Below are 21,929 nucleotides of genomic sequence, written 5' to 3'. Positions count from 1 at the left end.
GCTTGAATACTTATGGAAGAGACTGTATGGTAAAACAATAACTTGGGAATATGTTGAAAAACTTTTTACGAATAGGGCGCACGGCTTAGTGGTTCGCACGTTCGCGTCACACCTCCAGGGTCGGGGGTTAAGATTCCCACCGTGGCCCTGTGTGTGCGGAGTTTGCATGTTCTCCCCGTGCTGCGGGGGTTTCCTCCGGGTACTCCGGTTTCCTCCCCCAGTCCAAAGACATGCATGGTACGCTGAATGGCGTGTCCAAAGTGTCCGTAGTGTATGAATGGGTGTGTGAGTGTGTATGTGATTGTGCCCTGTGATGGATTGGCACCCTGTCCAGGGTGTACCCCGCCTCGTGCCCGATGCTCCCTGGGATAGGCTCCAGGTTCCCCCGTGACCCTGAAGGAAGGATAAGCGGTATAGAAGATGGATGGATGGATGGAACTTTTTCTGAATTGCACGCAACGAATTGTTCATCTGTTTTGTCACGCACGCCAGTACGCACAAATATCCAGTCAGTCAGTCATGTGGAAGCAGCGTAAAGCATATACAGGTCAATCTCAGTGATCTCAGTTGGCCTGGTTATTGGTCCCAGTTTGAGTTTTTCGGAAATCTCCCGCGGTCTCACAGAATGGCGCGGAAAACAAAAAACGTCGAACGTTTGACAGTTCTGTGGAGCGCAAACGCCTGGCTGGACTGTTTCGAGCTGACAGGAAGGCTCCGCTAACCCAAATAACCACTCTTTACAAGCGTGTCGAGCAGGAAAGCATCTCAGCACGTCGAACATTGAGGCGGGTGAGCTGCAACGGGAGAAGATCGGATCGGGTTCCAGTCCTGGACCAGGAATCCGATGCTATAACGTATGACTCTGTTGTACGTCGCTTCAGTGGAGAAATTGCATTAATGTACTATTATTTCAGTCAATACTGCACATAGACAAGATTTTCCGATCATGATTTATTATTTATTTATCATAAGAAATGAACAAAGGCTTTTAAGGCTACGTGGATTATAATATGTTCGGTTTAATAAGCCTGCGGTATCGTGCTCTATTTTTTTTTTCTTCTTCTTCTTCTTTTCCTCTAATTGTCCGGGACCGTGGCTGATCAGGGATAACTGGTTCTACAGGAAGAGTTTGGTGTGGCAGGCGTTGCAGTAAGGTTTCCCAGCCTGCTCCTTAAACACTCCCTGAGAGAGCTGACGCAGACAGAAAGCGCACACGAAGTGCTCGGGGTGAAAACGGCGTCCCAGAGCGGAGATGCAGCGGCCTGTGATGGGGGCGTTACACGTGGCGCAGAGCGTCCCCATCCTGGAGTGGTAGTGCTGAGAACACAGGGGACGACCGTCCATCTCCAGGAAACAGCCGTCCGTGAACGGCTTCAGACAGTCCTGAGAGAGAGAGAGAGAGAGAGAGAGAGAGAGAGAGAGAGAGATTAAAATACAGAAAGAAACTTTATGATTAATGACAGAGAGAGACATGGGAAAGATGAGATATTGTGAGAAAGAAAGGAAGTAGAAAGAGCTGAAAGAGACAACAAGGGAAAGCGGGAGACAGAAAGCAGAGTATAAGATGGGGATAAATGAAGAAATGAGAAAGAACGAAGAGACTGAGAAAGAGAGAGAGAGAGAGAGAGAACAAAGAATGAGAGGGACGGAGAAGCTGAAACGAAGGGGAAAGAACGGACAGAAATAAAAGGAGGGAAAGAGAAAGAGCCATTCGATATACCAGAAGATGTAGCGCTACATGCAGAAAGAGGAGGGATACAGACGGAGAGATAAAATAGAGATGAAGTGGAAGAATGGAGAGCAGAGAGAGAGAGAAGAGATGGACAAACAGGAAGATGAAGACAGGAACAGAGAGAAAGCAAGAGACAAGTCGAGCGATAGATGACGAGCAAGAAATGAAAAAAGCTGTGACAAATTGGAGTGAGGGCATTGCTACTCTAAATCCTGAGACTAACGTGTGTGTGTGTGTGTGTGTGTGTGTGTGTGTGTGTGTGTCTCACAGCACAGACGAAGCAGTCAGGGTGCCAGGTGCCGTTCGCCGCTGAGAGGTAGTTCTCCCTGACCGGCTCGCCGCATCCCGAACACTTCGGAGCAAACAGGAAGTAAAAATCTTTAGGGCAGTATGGCTTCCCCTCACGCTCCATAAAACCTGTACACACACACACACACACACACACACACACACACACACGCATACACACGCAGTTTGGACCACACACCACATAGGAGAGTAATATTACTAAACACGCAGCACAGGGGATTAATATTACTAAACACACAGCACAGGGGATTAATATTACTAAACACACAGCACAGGGGATTGATATTACTAAACACACAGCACAGGGGATTAACATTACTAAACACACAGCACAGGGGATTGATATTACTAAACACACAGCACAGGGGATTGATATTACTAAACACACAGCACAGGGGATTAATATTACTAAACACACAGCACAGGGGATTAATATTACTAAACACACAGCACAGGGGATTAACATTACTAAACACACAGCACAGGGGATTGATATTACTAAACACACAGCACAGGGGATTAACATTACTAAACACACAGCACAGGGGATTGATATTACTAAACACACAGCACAGGGGATTGATATTACTAAACACACAGCACAGGGGATTAATATTACTAAACACACAGCACAGGGGATTAATATTACTAAACACACAGCACAGGGGATTAACATTACTAAACACACAGCACAGGGGATTGATATTACTAAACACACAGCACAGGGGATTAATATTACTAAACACACAGCACAGGGGATTAATATTACTAAACACACAGCACAGGGGATTGATATTACTAAACACACAGCACAGGGGATTAATATTACTAAACACACAGCACAGGGGATTAATATTACTAAACACACAGCACAGGGGATTGATATTACTAAACACACAGCACAGGGGATTGATATTACTAAACACACAGCACAGGGGATTAATATTACTAAACACACAGCACAGGGGATTGATATTACTAAACACACAGCACAGGGGATTGATATTACTAAACACACAGCACAGGGGATTAACATTACTAAACACACAGCACAGGGGATTGATATTACTAAACACACAGCACAGGGGATTGATATTACTAAACACACAGCACAGGGGATTAATATTACTAAACACACAGCACAGGGGATTAATATTACTAAACACACAGCACAGGGGATTAACATTACTAAACACACAGCACAGGGGATTGATATTACTAAACACACAGCACAGGGGATTAATATTACTAAACACACAGCACAGGGGATTAATATTACTAAACACACAGCACAGGGGATTAATATTACTAAACACACAGCACAGGGGATTGATATTACTAAACACACAGCACAGGAGGTTCCATGTTGTGTTGTCATGTTGTGTGCTCGTCCTCACCCTCAGGTCCGAATCGTTCCCCACAGTGATTGCAGAAGAAATGTTCTGGGTGCCACGTGCGGTCCATCGCCGTCAGGATGTTCTTTTGACAAACACACACAATTTTAATTACACACAGAATGACCTTCAAATGACCTGATCATTGAATGAGGACAAATAACAGTTCCATCATTATAAATGAAAAGGAAACAGCTGTGTAGTGTGTTAAAGGAGTGTGTTAAAGGCGTGTGTTAAAGGCGTGTGTTAAAGGAGTGTGTTAAAGGCGTGTGTTAAAGGCGTGTGTTAAAGCAGTGTGTTAAAGGAGTGTGTTAAAGGAGTGTGTAGGCCTGTATGGTGTAGTATAGTGTGTAGAGTACAGGTGTGTGTTACCTGTAGAATCGGGCCCTGGCAGTACGCACAGCGTGGTGCGTACAGGTTCTGGTAGTCGGCATCGCAGTACGGATTCCCGTCCCGCTCGAAGAACCCTTTACTGCCGAGTTCCTCTTTACACACCACACACACAAAGTGCTCGGGGTGCCACACCTGCCCCAGAGCCGTGATCATCTACACACAGGACAGGACACGCGGTTCTGGTGAAAATGAAATACTAACACACACAGAACACAACATACACAGGGTGTCACACCTGCCCCGACTTCTACACCTGCCCCGACTTCTACACCTGCCCCGACTTCTACACCTGCCCCGACTTCTACACCTGCCCCACCTGCCCCAACTTCTACACCTGCCCCAACTTCTACACCTGCCCCACCTGCCCCAACTTCTACACCTGCCCCAACTTCTACACCTGCCCCACCTGCCCCAACTTCTACACCTGCCCCACCTGCCCCAACTTCTACACCTGCCCCAACTTCTACACCTGCCCCGACTTCTACACCTGCCAAACCTGCCCCAACTTCTACACCTGCCCCAATTTCTACACCTGCCCCGACTTCTACACCTGCCCCACCTGCCCCAACTTATACACCTGCCCCAACTTATACACCTGCCAAACCTGCCCCAACTTCTACACCTGCCCCAATTTCTACACCTGCCCCAACTTCCACACTTTGTTCTTTCCTCCTTTCATTCTTTCTTTCTTTCCTTCTTTCTTTATTTCTTTCTTTCCTCCTTTCCTTCTTTCCTCCTTTCCTTCTTTCCTCCTTTCTTTCTTTCCTCCTTTCCTTCTTTCTTTCTTTCTTTCTTTCCTTCTTTCTTTCTTTCTTTCTTTCCTCCTTTCGTTCTTTCCTCCTTTCCTTCTTTCCTCCTTTCTTTCTTTCCTCCTTTCCTTCCTCCTTTCATTCTTTCTTTCTTTCCTTCTTTCTTTATTTCTTTCTTTCCTCCTTTCCTTCTTTCCTCCTTTCCTTCTTTCCTCCTTTCTTTCTTTCCTCCTTTCCTTCTTTCTTTCTTTCTTTCTTTCTTTCCTTCTTTTTTGCCTACCCGCTAGTAGAGTTTTAAGCATTTTTTTTTTAAACCTGTGGAAAACTTGTATGTAATGTCAACAAAAATAAATAATTTAACACTAAAAAAAAAGGAGAAAATGACATAAAAATAAGTCAGCTGAAGTACTTTAACTCTAACGTTTAACAATTTTAAAGATTGAGTACAAAAAAACGGCTGCTTCCAAATGTGTCATTTAATGTTTTTTTTATGTTATAAAAAGATATAGAGATACACAATATCTCACAATATCTCAGAAACATGACAATTTAGCATGTCCATATTATATCATCACACCGCCCAGCCCTTATATCTGTCTGTCTGTCTGTCTGTCTGTCTGTCTGTCTGTCTGTCTCACTGACCTTCCCAGCGATGCACTTCCCACAGGAAGCGCAGTGTCCCTTGGCCGTAGTGCGCACTCCCATCTTCTCCATATCTGAGTTCAGCGTTCCCAGCAGGTTGTCAATGGTGTCGATGTTCTCGGACAGGTTCTTGGACATGTTCTCCGTTGCTGGATCATTCTGCACACTGTTTCCTGTGGCTTCTTTCCTTTCTTCTGGCTTTGTGTCTTTTTCAGACTTCTCACTGAGTGCTGGCTTATCCGAAACCTTAGACACAGGATAAAGGGTTTTTAATATATATATATATATATATATATATATATATATATATATATATATATATATATATACAATAACATCTTTCAGAAACATGACTTTCAGTCAAATGCCACATTTAGTGCACGATGCTAGTGAGCCTCTACTGCCCTCTTGTGATCTTTACTGGTAAATTGGGTCTGAGTGCTGAGACTCACCTCCAGGTTCAGCCCCAGCAGCTCATTCATGATGGAGTCCAGCTCTCGAGTGGCCGTTCCTGGACTCATCACCTCGGCCGAGACCGGAGAAGGCAACTGACTGAGAATGTACAAGAATGATTAGAGAAACCATTTCCAGCTAAACGGGAAACCTTGATTGACATGAAGTCCAAAACATCAGAGAGTCTGCATGTGAGTGATTAAAAAAAAATAAATAAATACCAGGATTTATACCAGAGCAAACCACAGGTTTATATTAATGATTATAAACATAACACATTGACGCTTTAATGAGTTATTGTTGATATGAGGGTTGAAAAACGGCTGTTATAAAGTAAATTGCTGTAGTATAAGAGGAATAAAACACCTGACGCTGTTACAGTGCTGTAACAACCCTGGTGCTGATTATTTTCCTACAAAAGCACACTGGGAAGCGTTTTATTCCTTACACGAGTAACGTGGTTTGAAGTAGACGTCTTACTGTAGCCTACCTGTACACGTTTTTGCCAGCGCTTTGTCCCGACGTCACGCCGATCCCTGAGGTCTGAACAACAGTGTTTGAGATGAGAATGACGTCCTGCTACTCATAATAAACACCATAACAACACCATAACAACATTGTACAGACATGTCGATTATATTCATGATTCGTATTCGTCCTCACCTGCGCGGAAGAAATGTTCAGGGTGAGCTTTTTATCCGAGTCGCTTTTCGTGGCGTTTGAAGCCAACTCCTCCAACAGCATATCTATCATATATATAAATATACATCGTTTACATTTTTATTTATTTTACATTCACGGAGAACGACCCGATACGAGGGTGAGCTCGACGTCAAAGACGGTCACAACTAAACGCACGCTCGCACGTATAACGTGGTTATTATCAGTAACAGGAAATGGAAAGGAAACGTCCTAATGAAATGTGATAAAATAGTCGAATGAAATTAAAACTAAACTGAAATAAGCTAAAAAATTAAAAAATTTTAAAAAACGACTCCCATTTTTAATGGTTTATTCCTCTTCAATGTATTAAAGAAGAACTTTTATCTCTTTAAAGCTGCATCTAATGTTATGAAACATTCCCATGACGGAGTTAGTTCTTTTTTTTGTGTGTGTGTTATAAACCAGCTATAAATAGTCGTTTCCTTAGAAGACGCTCTGTTTCCTCTCTCGAAGTTTATAAAGTGAAGTGGGAGCTCAGAGGTTAAGGCTTCTGATCGGAAGGTCAGCACTGGAAATCCCAGCACTGCCAAGCTGCCACTGCTGGGCCCTGGACCCTCAACTTCTCAGATGTATAAACGAGATAAGTGTAAGTCGCTCCGGATAAGGACGTCTGCCAAATCCTGTAATGTAATGTAATGTAATGTAATGTAATGTAAGCCACGTCTTATCATCTTACTGAGAACCTTTAAAGTTAGAGCTTTATCTCTGATTTGTTACGAGTGTGAAACTGGAGACTCCTTCCAAAAATGTTACATAAACGTCTCCTTGCGGCCAAAAAAAACAACAAAAAAAACCCCCAAACAAACACCACGTCTCAGTTAAATAACGACACGTTTTTTATTGGACTGTAGCAACGCAATAACTAAGCACACACACACACTGCGGTACACATCCGATTGTTCTGATTGCACCTTGGCTGGTTGCAGGGGAAGTGATTCATGGTTTTATTCTGCTACCACGGCGACAGACGTGAAACAAACCAAACGGCCGTAATTTCACCCTTCTTAACGTGACGTGTAACCCGACTGAGAGGCGAGGAATTTTGCACTCCGAGTGCTCACTTCCTCATGCAGAGGGAAGAAAAAAAGAGAAGTGTAATACAGAAACAAGCATGTTTCACTAATCTGATGCAAAACTAAGCCCACCCACTTTCCATCTCGCTCTACAAGTCCACTAACCAATGACCTGGTAACATATAAAGACTTCAGCCCAGTGCGGCGAACGTGTTCTCGTGATCAGTTTTGGTTAATAAAAGGGGGCTAGTAGCATTCACTTACACCCTTAACACACTAACACACACACACTTACATGTATATTTATCCCGTATTTAAATCAAATTCAACTGAGGGACTAAAGGTTAAGTAATTACTATATACAGGTACAGTATGTTATCACTTTTTTATTTTGATAGTGAGTGACCGCGTGAGAATAGGACAACGCTTTTAGAATCATTATATATATATATATATGTGTGTGTGTGTGTGTGTGTGTGTGTGTGTGTGTTATTAGTTCAACATATTTAAATGAAGGGTAGAATTTCCACTTCAGTAAAATATGTACAGTAAGTTAAAAAAACAACAAAAAAAAAGGAAATAATGGTAGGTTTACGGTTGGGGAAATAAGTATCGGACGCGTCACTTTATTTCAGTAAATATATATTTCCATCCAGGCTAATAACATGAAATTTTCACCAGACTTTGGTATTAACTCAAGAAATCCGCCCATATAAAGAAATCCAAACGTTAAAGTCCATAAAAAAAAGTTGCGTGTAATAAAGCGGAATGACACGGGAAAAAAAGTACTGAACACGCTAACTGAAACGTATTTAATACTCAGTGGAGAGGCCGTCGTTTGTAATGACAGCTTCAAGACACTTCCTGTATGAAGAAATGAATGAGCCGCAGTATTCAGGTATGATTTTGGCCCGTTCAAAATGACAGTTATATACTGTATAATATATGTAAGCGTAGGTTTATACGTGACAAGCGTGTGTAGACAGTAGCCTATATTAACTGTTCCTAGTGCAGAATAACTTCTTCACCCTGATCATTCTTGAGCAGCATGTTTCCTCCAAAGATGAAATCAAGCCTACGGTGTTGAACAGAGACTGAACTTAATATCTAGCTTTTTTTTTTTTAAGGGATTGGAGATTTTTGATTGGCGATTTGGTCCTGTGTGTCTGTTGGGGGGGGGGGAAATGGGAATATAAAACAAAGCGCGTGATCCTACAAAAAGGTTAAAAGATTAAAAGATTCAATAGGATTTTATGATTATGATTTTACCATGCAGTATTTTTGTTGGGTTCTTTTGCAAGTATAACCATGATGCAGTAAAATGATCATATTTCCATGGAAGGTACAAACAGGAAATGTTGCAAGAAGATTTTGCACATTGTGTTTTTTTGTTTTTTTTTTAACGCACAGCAAGACATCAAGCGACAAGAAGCGATATCGCACAACTTCACGTGTAATAACTTAAACACGAGGATGTTAAAGGCGATCCGTTGCCCTAAAATCCGATCTATAAAGCCTAATGCAGATAGTCCGAGAGCCGCCAATCCCTAAGTGACCCCAGATTTTTGTAATATTCAATATATATATATATATATATATATATATATATATATATATATATATATATAACAAATTGGTTTGGATCTCAGAGAAAGAAATTTCATTCAATCCAGTAGGACTGGAAATGGGTTTGGGACTGGAAAGGTTTACATTGTGTGTTGTTTAGGATTGATTTTGATCATATTTAAACTTTATAAGATAGGATAAGATAAGATAGAAACTGTATTGATCCTACGCTGGAGAAATTCCCTCAATACAGCAGCTCAATTACACCAAAAACATAAGAAAGAATACACATTAAATAGGAATAGAACTATATATATATATATATATATATATATATATATATATATATATATATATATATATATATATATACACACACACACACACATAGTTCTATTCCTATATATATATAACTATATGTAATAGGAATATAAAAATAAGAATAACAGTAGTAACAAAATAATAATAATGGTAATATGTACACTTTGACCACCTCAATGTATGTACAGAGGAATACAAATATGAATATATGCAGATGAGTAACACCTCGTTTATATACAGAAAAGTGATAAATGGATTACTGCACGGTTCACAATAGAGGGTGAGCAACAAATAGTAATAAATGAATAAATGTTCGTATTATACTACTATATTTGCAGTGTAAATGTGGGATTTTTGTGTGATAGCTGCGTGTTTGTGTAAGCCGTGTTTATAGCTGTTTTATAAATTCATTGGAATATTTTGCTCAATGTTTCAGTTTCAGAAAGGAAACGGTGGTATAATGCCATGTCTACTACTAAACCACAGATGTACCGTATATAGATTTATACTTGATATTTTGGGACGTTTGAGACTTTCCTCTTCATGATTCTGTATCTACAGGCTTAACCGCTCTGAGTCGACCTCCAAATGCATCATATGGAGTCCTGAAATGATATGACCAGCTGCATAGAAAGATTTAGAGCTTTGGTGTAGTATTTTTTTTCCCTTATTTAATTGCCACTGTGTATTTTCTATAGTCTATAGTATGAAGATACTCGGCGTGTTTAAACAGCCCTTTTGCCTGACAGTGTATATGGTGTATATGGTGTATATGGTGTGACAGTGTGTCTCTGTAAACGTCCTAACATTCACAGAGTTCATTGTGAGAAAGTATGAAATTCCCCAATAACACTCCTTTTGGCACGCCGTACGAATGCAAATAACTAATAGCTACTAAAAAAAATAAAAAAATAAAAAAAACGACTTGTTCGACACACTCCACGTGTACACCGATAATTATACACGTCATGATTTTGAGGATAAAGACACAAGCTCATAGAGAAATACATTATCTACGTCTCAAACAAGGAATTAAAATAGAAAGGAAAACTAGAAATGAAAAGACACGAACTACTTACCGAGCTCCTCCATGGCAGCGTGAGTGTGATTTGATTTAGATATGTACAGCCTGAACCACTGAAACTGTAACTTCCTCTTCCTTTCAGATTCTTACAACTTTGCAAACCTCACAAACCTCTTCATGCAACCTCTTCATGCAACTTCCTGTTTTCCTAGTTCATAGAATTTGCATTCATATTAGGGGTTTTTATATTTGTAATGTTTCATTTACTGATCTGTTACTGTTAGGCATGCATTCCTACATTACAGGTTTCTCAAGTTTCCTCTGGGTTCTCTGGTTTTCTCCAAGTTCTCCGGTTTCCTCTGGGTTCTCTGGTTTCCTCCGGGTTCTCTGGTTTCCTCCAGGTTCTCTGGGTTATTCTGGGTTCTCCAGTTTCCTCCAGGTTGTCTGGTTTGCACCAGGTTCTACGGTTTCCTCTGGGTTCTCCAGTTTCCTCTGGTTTATTTTGGATTATCCAGTTTCCTCTGGTTTCTCTGGTTTCCTCCAGGTTCTCTGGGTTATTCTGGGTTCTCCAGTTTCCTCCAGGTTGTCTGGTTTGCACCAGGTTCTACGGTTTCCTCTAGGATCCTCCAGGTTCTCTGGTTTCCTCTGGGTTCTCCGGTTTCCTCCAGGTTCTCTGGATTATTCTGGGTTCTCCAGTTTCCTCCAGGTTGTCTGGTTTGCACCAGGTTCTACGGTTTCCTCTAGGTTCCTCCAGGTTCTCTGGTTTCCTCTGGGTTCTCCAGTTTCCTTCAAGTTCTCTGGTTTCCTCCAGGTTCTCTGGGTTATTCTGGGTTCTCCAGTTTCCTCCAGGTTGTCTGGTTTGCACCAGGTTCTACGGTTTCCTCTGGTTTATTTTGAATTATCCAGTTTCCTCTGGTTTCTCTGGTTTCTTCCAGGTTCTGTGCTTTATATAAATATTCAAACTTGTTTAAATCTTCTTCTTCTTCTTTTTTTTTTTTTAGCCAAAACATGTTTGGTGTCCGATCTGTGCATCTGTAATTTTCCACTGCCATAAGCATTGATTAATTAATTTGTTCAAAAATAACAAAATTTACCTTTTTTTTTTTACTTTGTCTTCAACAAAAACTGTACACGTTTTCATATACATATATGAAATATATGTGTGTGTGCGTGTGTGGTGGTGATGATGATAAATAAACAGGAGTGACGTTGCATTGCTCTATACGACTCCATTTCCCATGAAACCTTGCTGTTAAAACACACTTCCGGGTTTTTTATACTGGCTTGCCGTAGTTATTTTGACTTCCATGACGGGCATTAAAACAAAACCTGGATAAAACGGTATGCTTTTGCTCATGCTGGATTCATTAGCACTATTGTGGACGTTTTTCCGTCTTTACTGTGTTTTTATTATTCACTGAAAGACGTCTTGCTTGTTTGCTTAAAAGGGCAACGGAGAAGAGCTGGTGGGGCCCACTCTCTTAAAAGCGTGGATGACGAGGTAAACAGTCACGTACCTACTTAAACCAGCATCAACTTTTAATGTTTTGTTTGTTTATGTCTGTTTATCGGCATTCTTTATGTGGTTTCTAACTGTTATTCGGCATTCTTTATGTGGTTTCTAACTGTTATGTGGTTTCTAACTGTTATTATTTTTTTGCGGCATGCTAAAGTCTGGGTAAATGAAAAGAAAAGGGAAATTGCTGCGTTGAAAATCGCACACTGGCGTACTAAATAGTATGGCTAAACAGTGCGCAACTAGCTGGATATAGATACTATATAGTACGTTAGTATGCAGTGTGGGAGCGTCACCATGGCGACATGGAGCACGTGACCGTACTACGTTAGCATACCGCTAGAAGACTTTTTTTTTGCTAAGCTAACAATATAGTAGAATTGTTTAACTTCATGTAATGCATTATTTGAAACTCTAACCTATTAAGTTACGTTATAATAGTTATATATAATAGTTATATATAAAGTTATACCTCATAGTTATATTGAATATTAGTAATAACTATATTATCCCTTTAGCTAATCTTTCAAATTAACGCTGTAATACTTGAGGGTTGCCAGATTGCAATCAGTCAATCCACGAAATTTGGGTTTGTTTGTTTTTTTAACAACCTTTTGAATTCATTATAAACTGAATAAACCAATTATATTTGGACATAATAAAAGCTCTGGACAGGCCACAGCAACAAAAGAGAAAAACTACAAGACACACGAGCAACCCGCCACTTGCTAATGTGAACGTATGGTCGGGGTGTGTTTTGAGTAATAATGCTGGATGTGTAAAACTTTGTATCGTCTGGATAATTATGGAAGTTGCAGCCTTATTTGTTAATGATTTGACCCAGTCGCAGCGCTTACGAAGAAAACAAAAGAGGGCAGAGTATGGATCCCTGTGGAACACCATAAAGAATCACCTTTAAAAAATTTTTTTTTTTAATGTAATCACTCAGAATACATATTATGAGAATTATTCTTCTCAATAAGTAAGAATATCAACCCTAGAATGATCAGCAGTATCAAAGGCAGCAGATACCTCGTTCTAATCAACACGGAGGGCTTATTAACTATCTGCTTTATTCCCATTTCTCCTACAGTGCGTTTATTTGTTCTCTCCATCATGGCGTCGAATAAAGAGGCTCGGCGCAGGCAGCGGCGCAAGGAGCTGGACGCTAGAAGGAGTAAGTTTCGCGTGCGACTCGGCTCGTGGCCGGAGAGCTGGAGTAATCTGAAGGACCGGCTAGGTTTCTCTCTCCACTCGGAGCTCGCACAGTTCCTGCTAGACAGGTAAAGATGGAGCTGTACTACAAATAAGAAGTCCTAGGAAACGAATGTCCTCCGTAAGGCATAAAACACCCCACATGTGTCGTGATGTTATAAAAACAAAAAATTTATAATAATAAAACAACTAATAAATACAAAAAGAAACAGCTGGGTGGTGGGAGGAGTTACCACCGGTTACCACCTTGAAGCAGATTCTTTTCCTGTAACTGCACATATCATTGAGAGGTTTTATTTGTTTATAGTTGCATTTAATGTTGTGGACCGTCCATTTGCGTTATAGCAGCTAGAAACAGTTGTTCCCTCACTAGCCTCACAAATGCAGCTCGTCATGTTACCGAGCAACCGACATGTCCCGAAAGCTACAAAATGCTGACACTGGAGACTCCTTCCTTTTTTTTTTTCCTTATAGAAATTGTACTATTTGTAAACTGTAATAAATGTGAAATTTGGGTGAATAATTTAGGTGGATCTAATGAATGATTTCTTCCCCCCCCCCCAACAGTTACTCCTGCAAGGTGTGCAGCAGGTGTTCAGGTACTGTAAAGACATTTCTGCCTTTTACAAGGATTTAAACTCGACGGAAGTCAAATTAAAGTAAAAAAGGTTCCATCTAGCACCCAAAAGAAGGGGAAAGTCTTAAACTCTTATCAGATGGCTTCAGAAAAGGTTCCAAGTAAAAGTCCTTTATAAAACAAGAACCAGGAACCCTTCAAGGAACCGTTTTTGAGGTCAGAAGTCATGACATGACATGTATTTGTCTCCTGTAGGTGATGGGAACGAAGTGATCTCAGTAACTGTGGCTTCTCTGGAGCAGCTGATCCTGCTGGTCCACAGTCACGGACAGCACTGCCCTTTGACCCCGGGCCTGCAGTCTGACCCACGCAGACAGGAAGTGAAGGAGAGACCGCCGGAGGACGATCCTGAAACTTCCACGAGGTCAGCCGAAGCAGAACCGCGCCTTACGTACGTCTGTGACGGCGGACACGTGTTCACCTGGCGTCCGATACACACCGACGGGGAGGATAATGGAGAGAAGCGTGAACGAGGAAGCGCTGCTCCTTCAGGACAGAGGAAGATCGGAGAACGACGGAGGAAAGGAGTAAAACAAGAGGAGGTGTGCGGGATGAGGAGCGCGAGAGGAAAATCTGTCTCTGATGGAAACGCTGCTGGATTCGGACAGCGTGACCAGACGGAGCGAGTCGCCCCAGACACCCCGGGGGGAAATGAGGACGCAGGTAACCTACAACAAGTCTGTCTTATTTTCTCTTTTTTTCCCCTCTCTGTTATTTCTTAGAATCGTGACCTTTCTCAAACTTCTCTTAGAGCGTTTGTGTCAAGGCGATGCAGTGCAGCATGAACAGGAAGCACGTTCGCAGGAAGGAAGTGATGCGGCTTTTCTCACCTTGCCCCCAGAGCTCAGGTACAGGCATGCTGAAATGTTTCAATCTTTTCCAGGACAAAATCACGGAAGCTATTTTGTCGTTATCCGTGTTTAGTCACGGTTTATACCGACTTTGATCGTCTTCGGTTGTCACGTCACGCTCTCACGTGTCCCGAGTATCGGTTTATGTTTGTTTACCTTGTACACGTATGCGTAGTGTCTTTTGTGTTTGGTTCAAACCATTATTCAACTTTGAACCTGCAAGTGCATCCGCCTCCATCTCTGCATCCGTCACATATGCAGATATTATTGCTTTAAGAAGCACACATAAGGCTATGTTCAGGCTATACAGTATGTACAAAATATGCATGTTCAGACCGCGCATAACTGTAACTATAATGTAACTATAAACGGATAAAACATATCCCGTGTCATTTTTTTAAATTGTCGAAAAAATTTAGGGGTAAATAATGGACTTCGGCTTCATCGCACCACTCCATCCTCGATTATTCTCCTAGAACATCACGAGAGAGAGTGTAATAGAATATACAGTTGTGCCCAAAAGTTTGCATACCCCTTGCAGAATCTGCTAAACCTTAAAACTGTTAACAAAATAAGAGCGAAATTGCCATCAATTTAAAACAAAAAAAAACACAGAATATGTTTTATCCGTTTATAGTTACGTATATATATTTTTTTATATGACTTGATCAGTAACTGCACGTCTTTCGGCAGCGCCGAGACCGAGGCTGATGACTCTCAGGATATCAGAGATGAAATCCAGGACTCTATGGAAAGGTTTGTAGGCTGATTTTCACTTAGACTTTACATTCGTCGCTTCAGCATCGTGTACGGCCGAGTCCGAGTGTAGCCGTCTGGGAGTGAGGCCACTTCTGAACGCTTAAAGTTAAATTCTTATGTCTTTCTGATGACTCGTTCTCCACTCTCGGCAGAGGTCACACACACACCAGAGGCGATATATCCGGGACGGGATCACGTGGGGTCCAGAAGAACAGTCGTGGGAGTGGGAGTGGGTGGTTTTTACTTTCATGTGAGCGGTCAGATATCAAGCTCGAGAGAAAGGCCACGTTCGTTAACGTTGTCCGTGCACTGGACATGTTATTAATATATAATAATAATAAAAGTCTGTGTGATATAACGATATGATATTGATATTGTGATAAATCACAAAATGTCACAGAATGCGTTTCTGAGATCTCGTGATTGAGTTTTTTTTTTTTTTTAATAATCACAAATCGATTATATTACAAGCAGCTGATGTGACGTTAAAATTTAGTACTTAATCTCTTTTTATTTCCGTATTTCTTCTTTTTTTTTATATACAATATAAAAATAAAAGTAAATGTGTATTATAAACTTTTTTATTATTATTATTATTATTAATAACCAATTTATTATCGGTTTATAGCCGTCTTTGTTTCATACAACGTTCTAGTGTGTTACTGCGCGTTTGTGAAAAAACACACACGATGCCGGTCAAAAGTTTGCGGACGCCCGACTGAAACGTTTCTCATGACGTTAAACCCCTTTTTGACCCGAAGGCGTGTGATCGAACGTGTGAAATCGGTGTCGCGGACACAAAATATAATCGTGCCGGCGTCTTCGTTTCTCTCGTTAGGAAACGAAGGTTTTATTTACAAAATAAATATTTACTTAAACGGACGAATCGGAGGGAAATATTCCAGAAAAGCAGCCGATGAGAGTCCGGCGTCGGTGGGAACTCCTTTAATACTGTTTAAAAACCATCTCGGGGAAATCCCTCAAGAAATCGCTCGAGAAAACGCCGAGAATACATTTCCGGAAATTCTAGGCGAAAACGGCGTCGACTTTGAAGATGCGAAAATATTCAATTATTTTGATTTTTTTGGATTTTTTTTTTATCACGACATCATTCCCATAGTTCCGTTTGTGTTACTCCGGAGTTTTGATGACGTTATTATTATTCTAAAATGTGGGGAAAAAATAATGTCTAAACTTTTGACCGGTAGTGTGTATATATTTCGCTTCGATTATAGTTATTTATATTTGTTTCAATATAGTTTCTCTCATACATAGATTTTTCATTTCAGTACAGTTTATAATATATTACACTGGGGTGAAATATCATAATTGTCATGTAATCAGGCGAAGGACGGATGCGAGTGCAGTTAAGCGCTTTTCTTGAAGAAAATATCATCCGAAGGGCAAGGCAAAATCAACAATGACGACGGGCAAACGATCAGGCAGACAGACTCGAGCAGGTAAGGAGGATAATCACAGTCCAGGGCAAAGCAGAATCCAAACCGGTATACACAAACAACCGAGCGTTTACTTCACAAAGATCTAGTGAACGAACAGTCTCTTTTAAAGTGTAGTGCGATTGGGAACATGTGTGTGTGTGTGTGTGTGTGTGTGTGTGTGTGATTAGTCTTCTGGGGAAGGTGAAAGTGTCTGTGTGTAGTTTGGGAGTTGTAGTCATCGTCGGCCATGTTTCTAGCCTGCGGTGCGTTCTGGGAAACGGACCTGACAACAATGACCTTTCCACGACGGCGCCATATTGTTTATCGTAGAGTTGTACTACGATATGACGTGATGATCTAACCCCAAAGTTATATATTATAAACCGGTTTTAAATGAGTTTGAAGTGGAAGCAGTCCCACTCACCTCTCTAGCACCTAATAGGCGACACTTTAAATGAATAATAAGAGCGGTAATACAAATCGTCCAAATAATATCGCTCGGAGTCGTCTCGTCGGAACCGGAAACTCTGTACCGTCGGCATTTCTTCTCGGTTTTGAGATTCTTTTTCATTCTTTCAAGTGTGAAAACACCTTGAATATGAGCACGTTTATCTGATGTTTCCGATGGCGAGGCGATTATACTTCGAATATTTTTATATCGGGATTATTCAGCCTGTTTAGATGTCTTATGCTCTTCTTTTTAGAATGAAAAGCTTCAAATTGGGGGATGAAACCAATCCGCCTATAGAACAAGGCTATTTCAAGCCTGAAATGAGTTTTAAAAATGTTTAGAAATAGGTTTAGTAATCAAGTGTTGGTTTTATTATAATCTTATAATAGGAAATTTACAGCAGTCAGGATATTTTCACTTACTACTGTAAAATTTATTTATTTATTTATTTATTTATTTATTGCAGTGCAACAGCAGTGAGTTATTTATTTATTTATTTATCTCTCTGTTTGTTTGTTTATTTGTTTTCCTTCTTGTTCTCTCGTTCTACATTCGTTTGATATTTCCACCGTACTTACAGAATAGTGCTGAATAATAAGCCTTAAGACGAATAACTGAATATTCATAAGGGATTAACGCTAAAGTTCCCTGTGACTTTTTTTTTCTTTTTTTATCATAAAATGTGTCTAAACATCTCGCATCGGGGCCGTACGATGTTTATTTTTACGGACCGATGTCTCACCACCGTCAGTCTGATTCCTTCTGGGTGGGTGTGTTTGTTTGTTTGTTTGTTTGTTTGTTTATTATAACTCTATGCTCTAAGGCATGACAAAATCCCGACTCCTGAAAACACTGCACTGTTTAAATAGGGAACAGGAGTTTGATGCAGGGTTTCAGGGTCAGAGATGGAGCATTAGAGAGAACTTTCTGTCTCCAGCAGGGATGTTGTAGGTGATGCTATACCAAACTCAACCACTAGGGAGCGTCAGAGGAGAGAAGATGCTCCCGAGACGGGTGAAAGCGAGGAGCCGAGGAGGAGAGCGAGGAGAAAAACCAGCAGGTGGCTTTCATGTGTATTAAAGAGGCAGATTTTTAAATTTTTTTTAGTCCAGTGGACAGGCGCGTATTAATTTTAACGTGTATAAATTTTTACCTTTCAGACGACCTTCAGAGAAAGAGGAGCTCTTGGAGATGAGCAGCAGGAGGAAAAGGTTCGTTCTTGAAAATGATTAGTAGAAGAATTTTCTTGCTGTGGTTTTAATATTGGATATGTCACTATGTCATGCACTGGTCATGCTGATCTTGTGACGTTTTGTCCGTTATTGAATATAGAATCGTTTCCCTCGCGTTTTATAGGAAACCGACTCCGAAGCTCATTTTACCCTGCGAGTTTGACGGCTGCTGGAAGATATTTTCCAGCCGTCAGTACCTCAACGTGAGTATTACTTGGGAATCTTTGCCACCAGCCCGCAGTGGATGGGAATTACAGTTGTTACACCGATCATCCTGTGCAAAAGTTTATACCCCCCCCTGGCTTTTAACGTATCGCGTCGCCTTCTTGCGCACCAGTGAGCGTTTGCACCTTTTGATATAGTGAAAGGTAAAACATTCGGTGTTTATCGTACTGTGATAAATATCATCTATTATCTAATCTTTACATCTACATTTCCGTTCAGCACCACATGAAGTACCAGCACTTCCAGCAGAAGACCTTCGCTTGCTCCGATCCCGCCTGTGGAAAATCGTTCAACTTTAAGAAGCACCTTAAAGAGCACGAGAAGCTGCACAGCGGTGAGTGAGACCGACGCGGCGAGTCACGGCGTTTGCAGGTCAGAGGTCAGACGTTAGGGTTCTGTCCTAGTGACCTAGAATGTCATGAGTTCAAATCCCGGGATTGTCAGATCAGATAGACGCTTATCCGGCTTTTCGAGCGCGGTCCTTAAGACTCGGCTCAGATCTGTCCTCGGGTTCGGTTCGTCACGCGCTCGGTCCTGTGTACACGTTTCCGTTCCACAATCGAACATCAGACTTGCTTTTTTGTATGTCTTGCTAATCGTCTTCATACTCCCGCGCGTACGCTGACGATCGGCGGCGACCGAGCGTGCTCACGGCACGGCCGAATTACATTTAGTGCCGCTCGAGATGGTGGATTTTTTAAAATAAATTTGTCTTTATTCGATCAAACGGACCCTTTTTCACGACGACTGTATCGTCTTAGCGGGTAGCTCTGGAATTACGTCGTCCGTGCTTTCGAGAAACACACGGGTGCCTCCGTGTTCGTCTTCTCTAAGCAGAAATCTAGCTAACTATACAGTCAGTGCTGCAGATTTACAGCAAATACTCGTGTATGTACAGCGTAACTCGTTTAAAGCTAAGAAGTGCCACTGTGTTTGCCGTTCATGCTAACAAACTAGCTAGCCAAGTCTGAAAAATGTAGCTAGCTATTTACTGTTGACCGTAATCCGGAATGTACCGTTATAATAGACGGTTTGGGATCGGCAGCGACTCATACGTATCAGTACCCACTGATACAAAACGCCTTCTCAACTTCCTACTCGGGAACTCTGGACGGTCCGTTTGACCCCGAGTTCAGCAAGCGACGTCAAATCCACATGGCTGCTGAAATGAACCTAGCTAGCTACACTTTTCACACTTGGCTAGCTAGTTTGTTTACTATACACACACTATACACGCACTATCCACACACTATATACACACACTATCCACGCACTATACACGCACTATACACGCTGCTGGCTTTTCTGAGTTTGAAAATAGTTCTCATTCGGATCAAGAGCGTACAGTCCCATGTTTTTGAAACGCCGTCTACAGACGTACGTGGGTACCAAACTTGGAAACGCTGTTACTGTAAGCGCGAAAGTCACCGATTCTATTGTTATCCGTTTCTTTTTGTTCACGCCGCATGATACAGTTCTCATTTCCCATTTATTTACTAGTCGTATCGACGGCCTTAAGTCTCACACGTCGTTTATACACCCGAGTAAATCCCCACTCATCACCCCTGTCTCATTATTTGCTCGTCTTCGAAGCACACTCGCAATAAAACAGCCACTAACATTTAGTTAAGTATGTTATAGCGATGATGATGATGATGATGATGATGATGATTGATATCCCGAGTAAAACACGTCGATGTTGTATCCCTGTGGTGGAATTCCTCCGAGGGCGAAATGAGACCAGAGCTATCGAACAGGTTCAGAAGATCAATGCGTGATGTAAGCTAGTGAGTAGTAGGGATGAATTAGATGTGCTGTATGTTCTGGATGTTATGGATGTGTGTGTGTGTGTGTGTGTGTGTGTGTGTGTGTGTGTGTGTGTGTGTGTGTGTTTGATAGATCAGAGAGACTACATCTGTGAGTTCTGTGCTCGTGCCTTCCGCACCAGCAGCAACCTGAGCATCCACCGCAGAATTCACACGGGAGAGAAACCACTGCAGTAAGAGAATATCCACACACACACACACACACACACACACACACACACACATATATACACAATGACTGAATGAATGTAAGGAAGCAAGGCCTTTTGTTGTGAGGTCTCACACTCGGTCTCTTTGGTCTCTCACGTTCTCAAGTGTGTGTGTGTGTGTGTGTTTTCCTCAGGTGTGAGGTGTGTGGTTTCACCTGCCGTCAGAAGGCCTCTCTGAACTGGCACATGCGTAAACACGATGCCGAGCGGAGCTACCGGTTTGCGTGCGAGATCTGCGGCCGCCGCTTCGAGAAGAGGGACAACGTGACCGCGCATCGGAGTAAAAGTCACCCAGATCACGTGACCCCTGAAGAGCCTACAGAGCCTAAAGACCTTTGACCTACCGGAGCCTGGACTTATAATTAAGCTTCTGCCAATATCAAACGTTCACGTCATGATTATTACCTAACTCTTATCACTGTTTATAAACGTCAGTTGCGATGCAAAAATTGCCGTCCTCTCCTTCCGACCACTCCCGGTGTTGCCTTTTAAGGAATGTGGGCGGAGCATAGCTCAAATCAAAACCCATTTCATAGCAGTATTAAAAATCACGAATATGTCTATCTGATTAGCGTCACATGACCTTCGACACCACAGCACTGCTACACGAGGGGTCACTTCAGCTCCTGGCGTAAAGATACCCGAAGACTCGTAATAAGATGACTCGCCACCCCGACACAATCAACATACCACGGTTAGCGTGTTCTCACTCTTTACAGAAATAGCGTAGCGTCACATCCTCCAAATTCTTGGACTCTGAGATGACAGCAGTCTTTCACCTACAGTGCTGCTTAAACTCTGCAGGTAAAAAAATGCTGGAAGATATGTAATATCGGATCATTTTCCTCAATAAATAAACGACAGTATAATATTTTTGTCTCATTTGTTTAACTGGGATCTCTTTGTCTACTTTTAGGACTTGTATGGAACTCTGATGATGTTTTAGGTCATATTTCTGCAGAAACATAGAAAATCCTAAAGGGTTCGCAAACTTTCAAGCACCACTGTATATTACTTGTCGGATTGTACAAGTTCCCAATAAAATCTCATACAAATTGTATAACAGACATATTCCATGTCGATCAAATTCATGGACCAGGCGTATTCCGTGTCAGATGATACGATAAAGATCCTCTTACGGTAGACCCACGATTCTACATTCTACATTCTACATTCTGCTTATGTCATCAAACAGACCAGCATAAACGCAAACGTTCTTCAAAGTGACCTTGAGGATATTTTCCAGAATG

The 21,929-nt window shown here is 41.5% G+C and overlaps 2 protein-coding genes across 4 annotated transcripts; one reads left to right on the top strand and one right to left on the bottom strand.

The window, feature by feature from the left end:
* Nucleotides 1–940: 940 nt before the first annotated feature.
* lpxn (leupaxin) lies at nucleotides 941–11,307 on the bottom strand. Of its 2 annotated transcripts, XM_053625819.1 has the most exons (10): nucleotides 10,618–11,307; nucleotides 10,375–10,527; nucleotides 6,336–6,418; nucleotides 6,163–6,251; nucleotides 5,672–5,771; nucleotides 5,220–5,465; nucleotides 3,808–3,981; nucleotides 3,439–3,520; nucleotides 2,001–2,149; nucleotides 941–1,383 (listed from the first exon to the last, which is right to left on the bottom strand). In XM_053625819.1, exons 2-10 carry the CDS (start codon nucleotides 10,385–10,387, stop codon nucleotides 1,117–1,119), a joined length of 1,203 nt encoding a protein of 400 aa, XP_053481794.1. In that variant the 5' UTR covers nucleotides 10,388–10,527; nucleotides 10,618–11,307; the 3' UTR covers nucleotides 941–1,116. The 2 variants fall into 2 exon arrangements, with proteins under 2 accessions (XP_053481794.1, XP_053481795.1); XM_053625820.1 differs by lacking the exon at nucleotides 10,618–11,307 and having other exon boundaries at nucleotides 947–1,383; nucleotides 6,163–6,215; nucleotides 10,375–10,466.
* A 60-nt stretch (nucleotides 11,308–11,367) lies between these two features.
* Nucleotides 11,368–21,752, top strand: znf692 (zinc finger protein 692). 2 transcript variants are annotated; one of them, XM_053625818.1, is made up of 13 exons: nucleotides 11,368–11,660; nucleotides 11,768–11,820; nucleotides 12,929–13,118; nucleotides 13,618–13,649; nucleotides 13,883–14,350; nucleotides 14,439–14,535; nucleotides 15,232–15,294; nucleotides 18,128–18,247; nucleotides 18,348–18,398; nucleotides 18,544–18,622; nucleotides 18,864–18,978; nucleotides 20,544–20,643; nucleotides 20,814–21,752. In XM_053625818.1, exons 3-13 carry the CDS (start codon nucleotides 12,952–12,954, stop codon nucleotides 21,016–21,018), a joined length of 1,497 nt encoding a protein of 498 aa, XP_053481793.1. In that variant the 5' UTR covers nucleotides 11,368–11,660; nucleotides 11,768–11,820; nucleotides 12,929–12,951; the 3' UTR covers nucleotides 21,019–21,752. The 2 variants fall into 2 exon arrangements, with proteins under 2 accessions (XP_053481793.1, XP_053481792.1); XM_053625817.1 differs by having other exon boundaries at nucleotides 18,125–18,247; nucleotides 20,814–21,750.
* Nucleotides 21,753–21,929: the final 177 nt, after the last annotated feature.

This window comes from Ictalurus furcatus, chromosome 5, assembly GCF_023375685.1.
Source record: "Ictalurus furcatus strain D&B chromosome 5, Billie_1.0, whole genome shotgun sequence".
NCBI classification, from domain to species: Eukaryota; Metazoa; Chordata; class Actinopteri; order Siluriformes; family Ictaluridae; genus Ictalurus; species Ictalurus furcatus.
This window is presented reverse-complemented; position numbering and strand designations above follow the sequence as displayed.

What these genes read in the sequence shown, in the direction of transcription:
- lpxn (XM_053625819.1), bottom strand. An exon ending in GCTGGCAAAAACGTGTACAG is followed by an intron (nt 5,772 to 6,162) that starts GTAGGCTACAGT and finishes GTACATTCTCAG; the next exon opens with TCAGTTGCCTTCTCCGGTCT. An exon ending in CTGACTGCTTCGTCTGTGCT is followed by an intron (nt 1,384 to 2,000) that starts GTGAGACACACA and finishes TCTCTCTCTCAG; the next exon opens with GACTGTCTGAAGCCGTTCAC.
- znf692 (XM_053625817.1), top strand. Translation starts at nt 12,952, where the DNA reads ATGGCGTCGAATAAAGAGGCTCGGCGCAGGCAGCGGCGCAAGGAGCTG. An exon ending in ATGAGCAGCAGGAGGAAAAG is followed by an intron (nt 18,399 to 18,543) that starts GTTCGTTCTTGA and finishes CGCGTTTTATAG; the next exon opens with GAAACCGACTCCGAAGCTCA. An exon ending in GCACGAGAAGCTGCACAGCG is followed by an intron (nt 18,979 to 20,543) that starts GTGAGTGAGACC and finishes TGTGTTTGATAG; the next exon opens with ATCAGAGAGACTACATCTGT.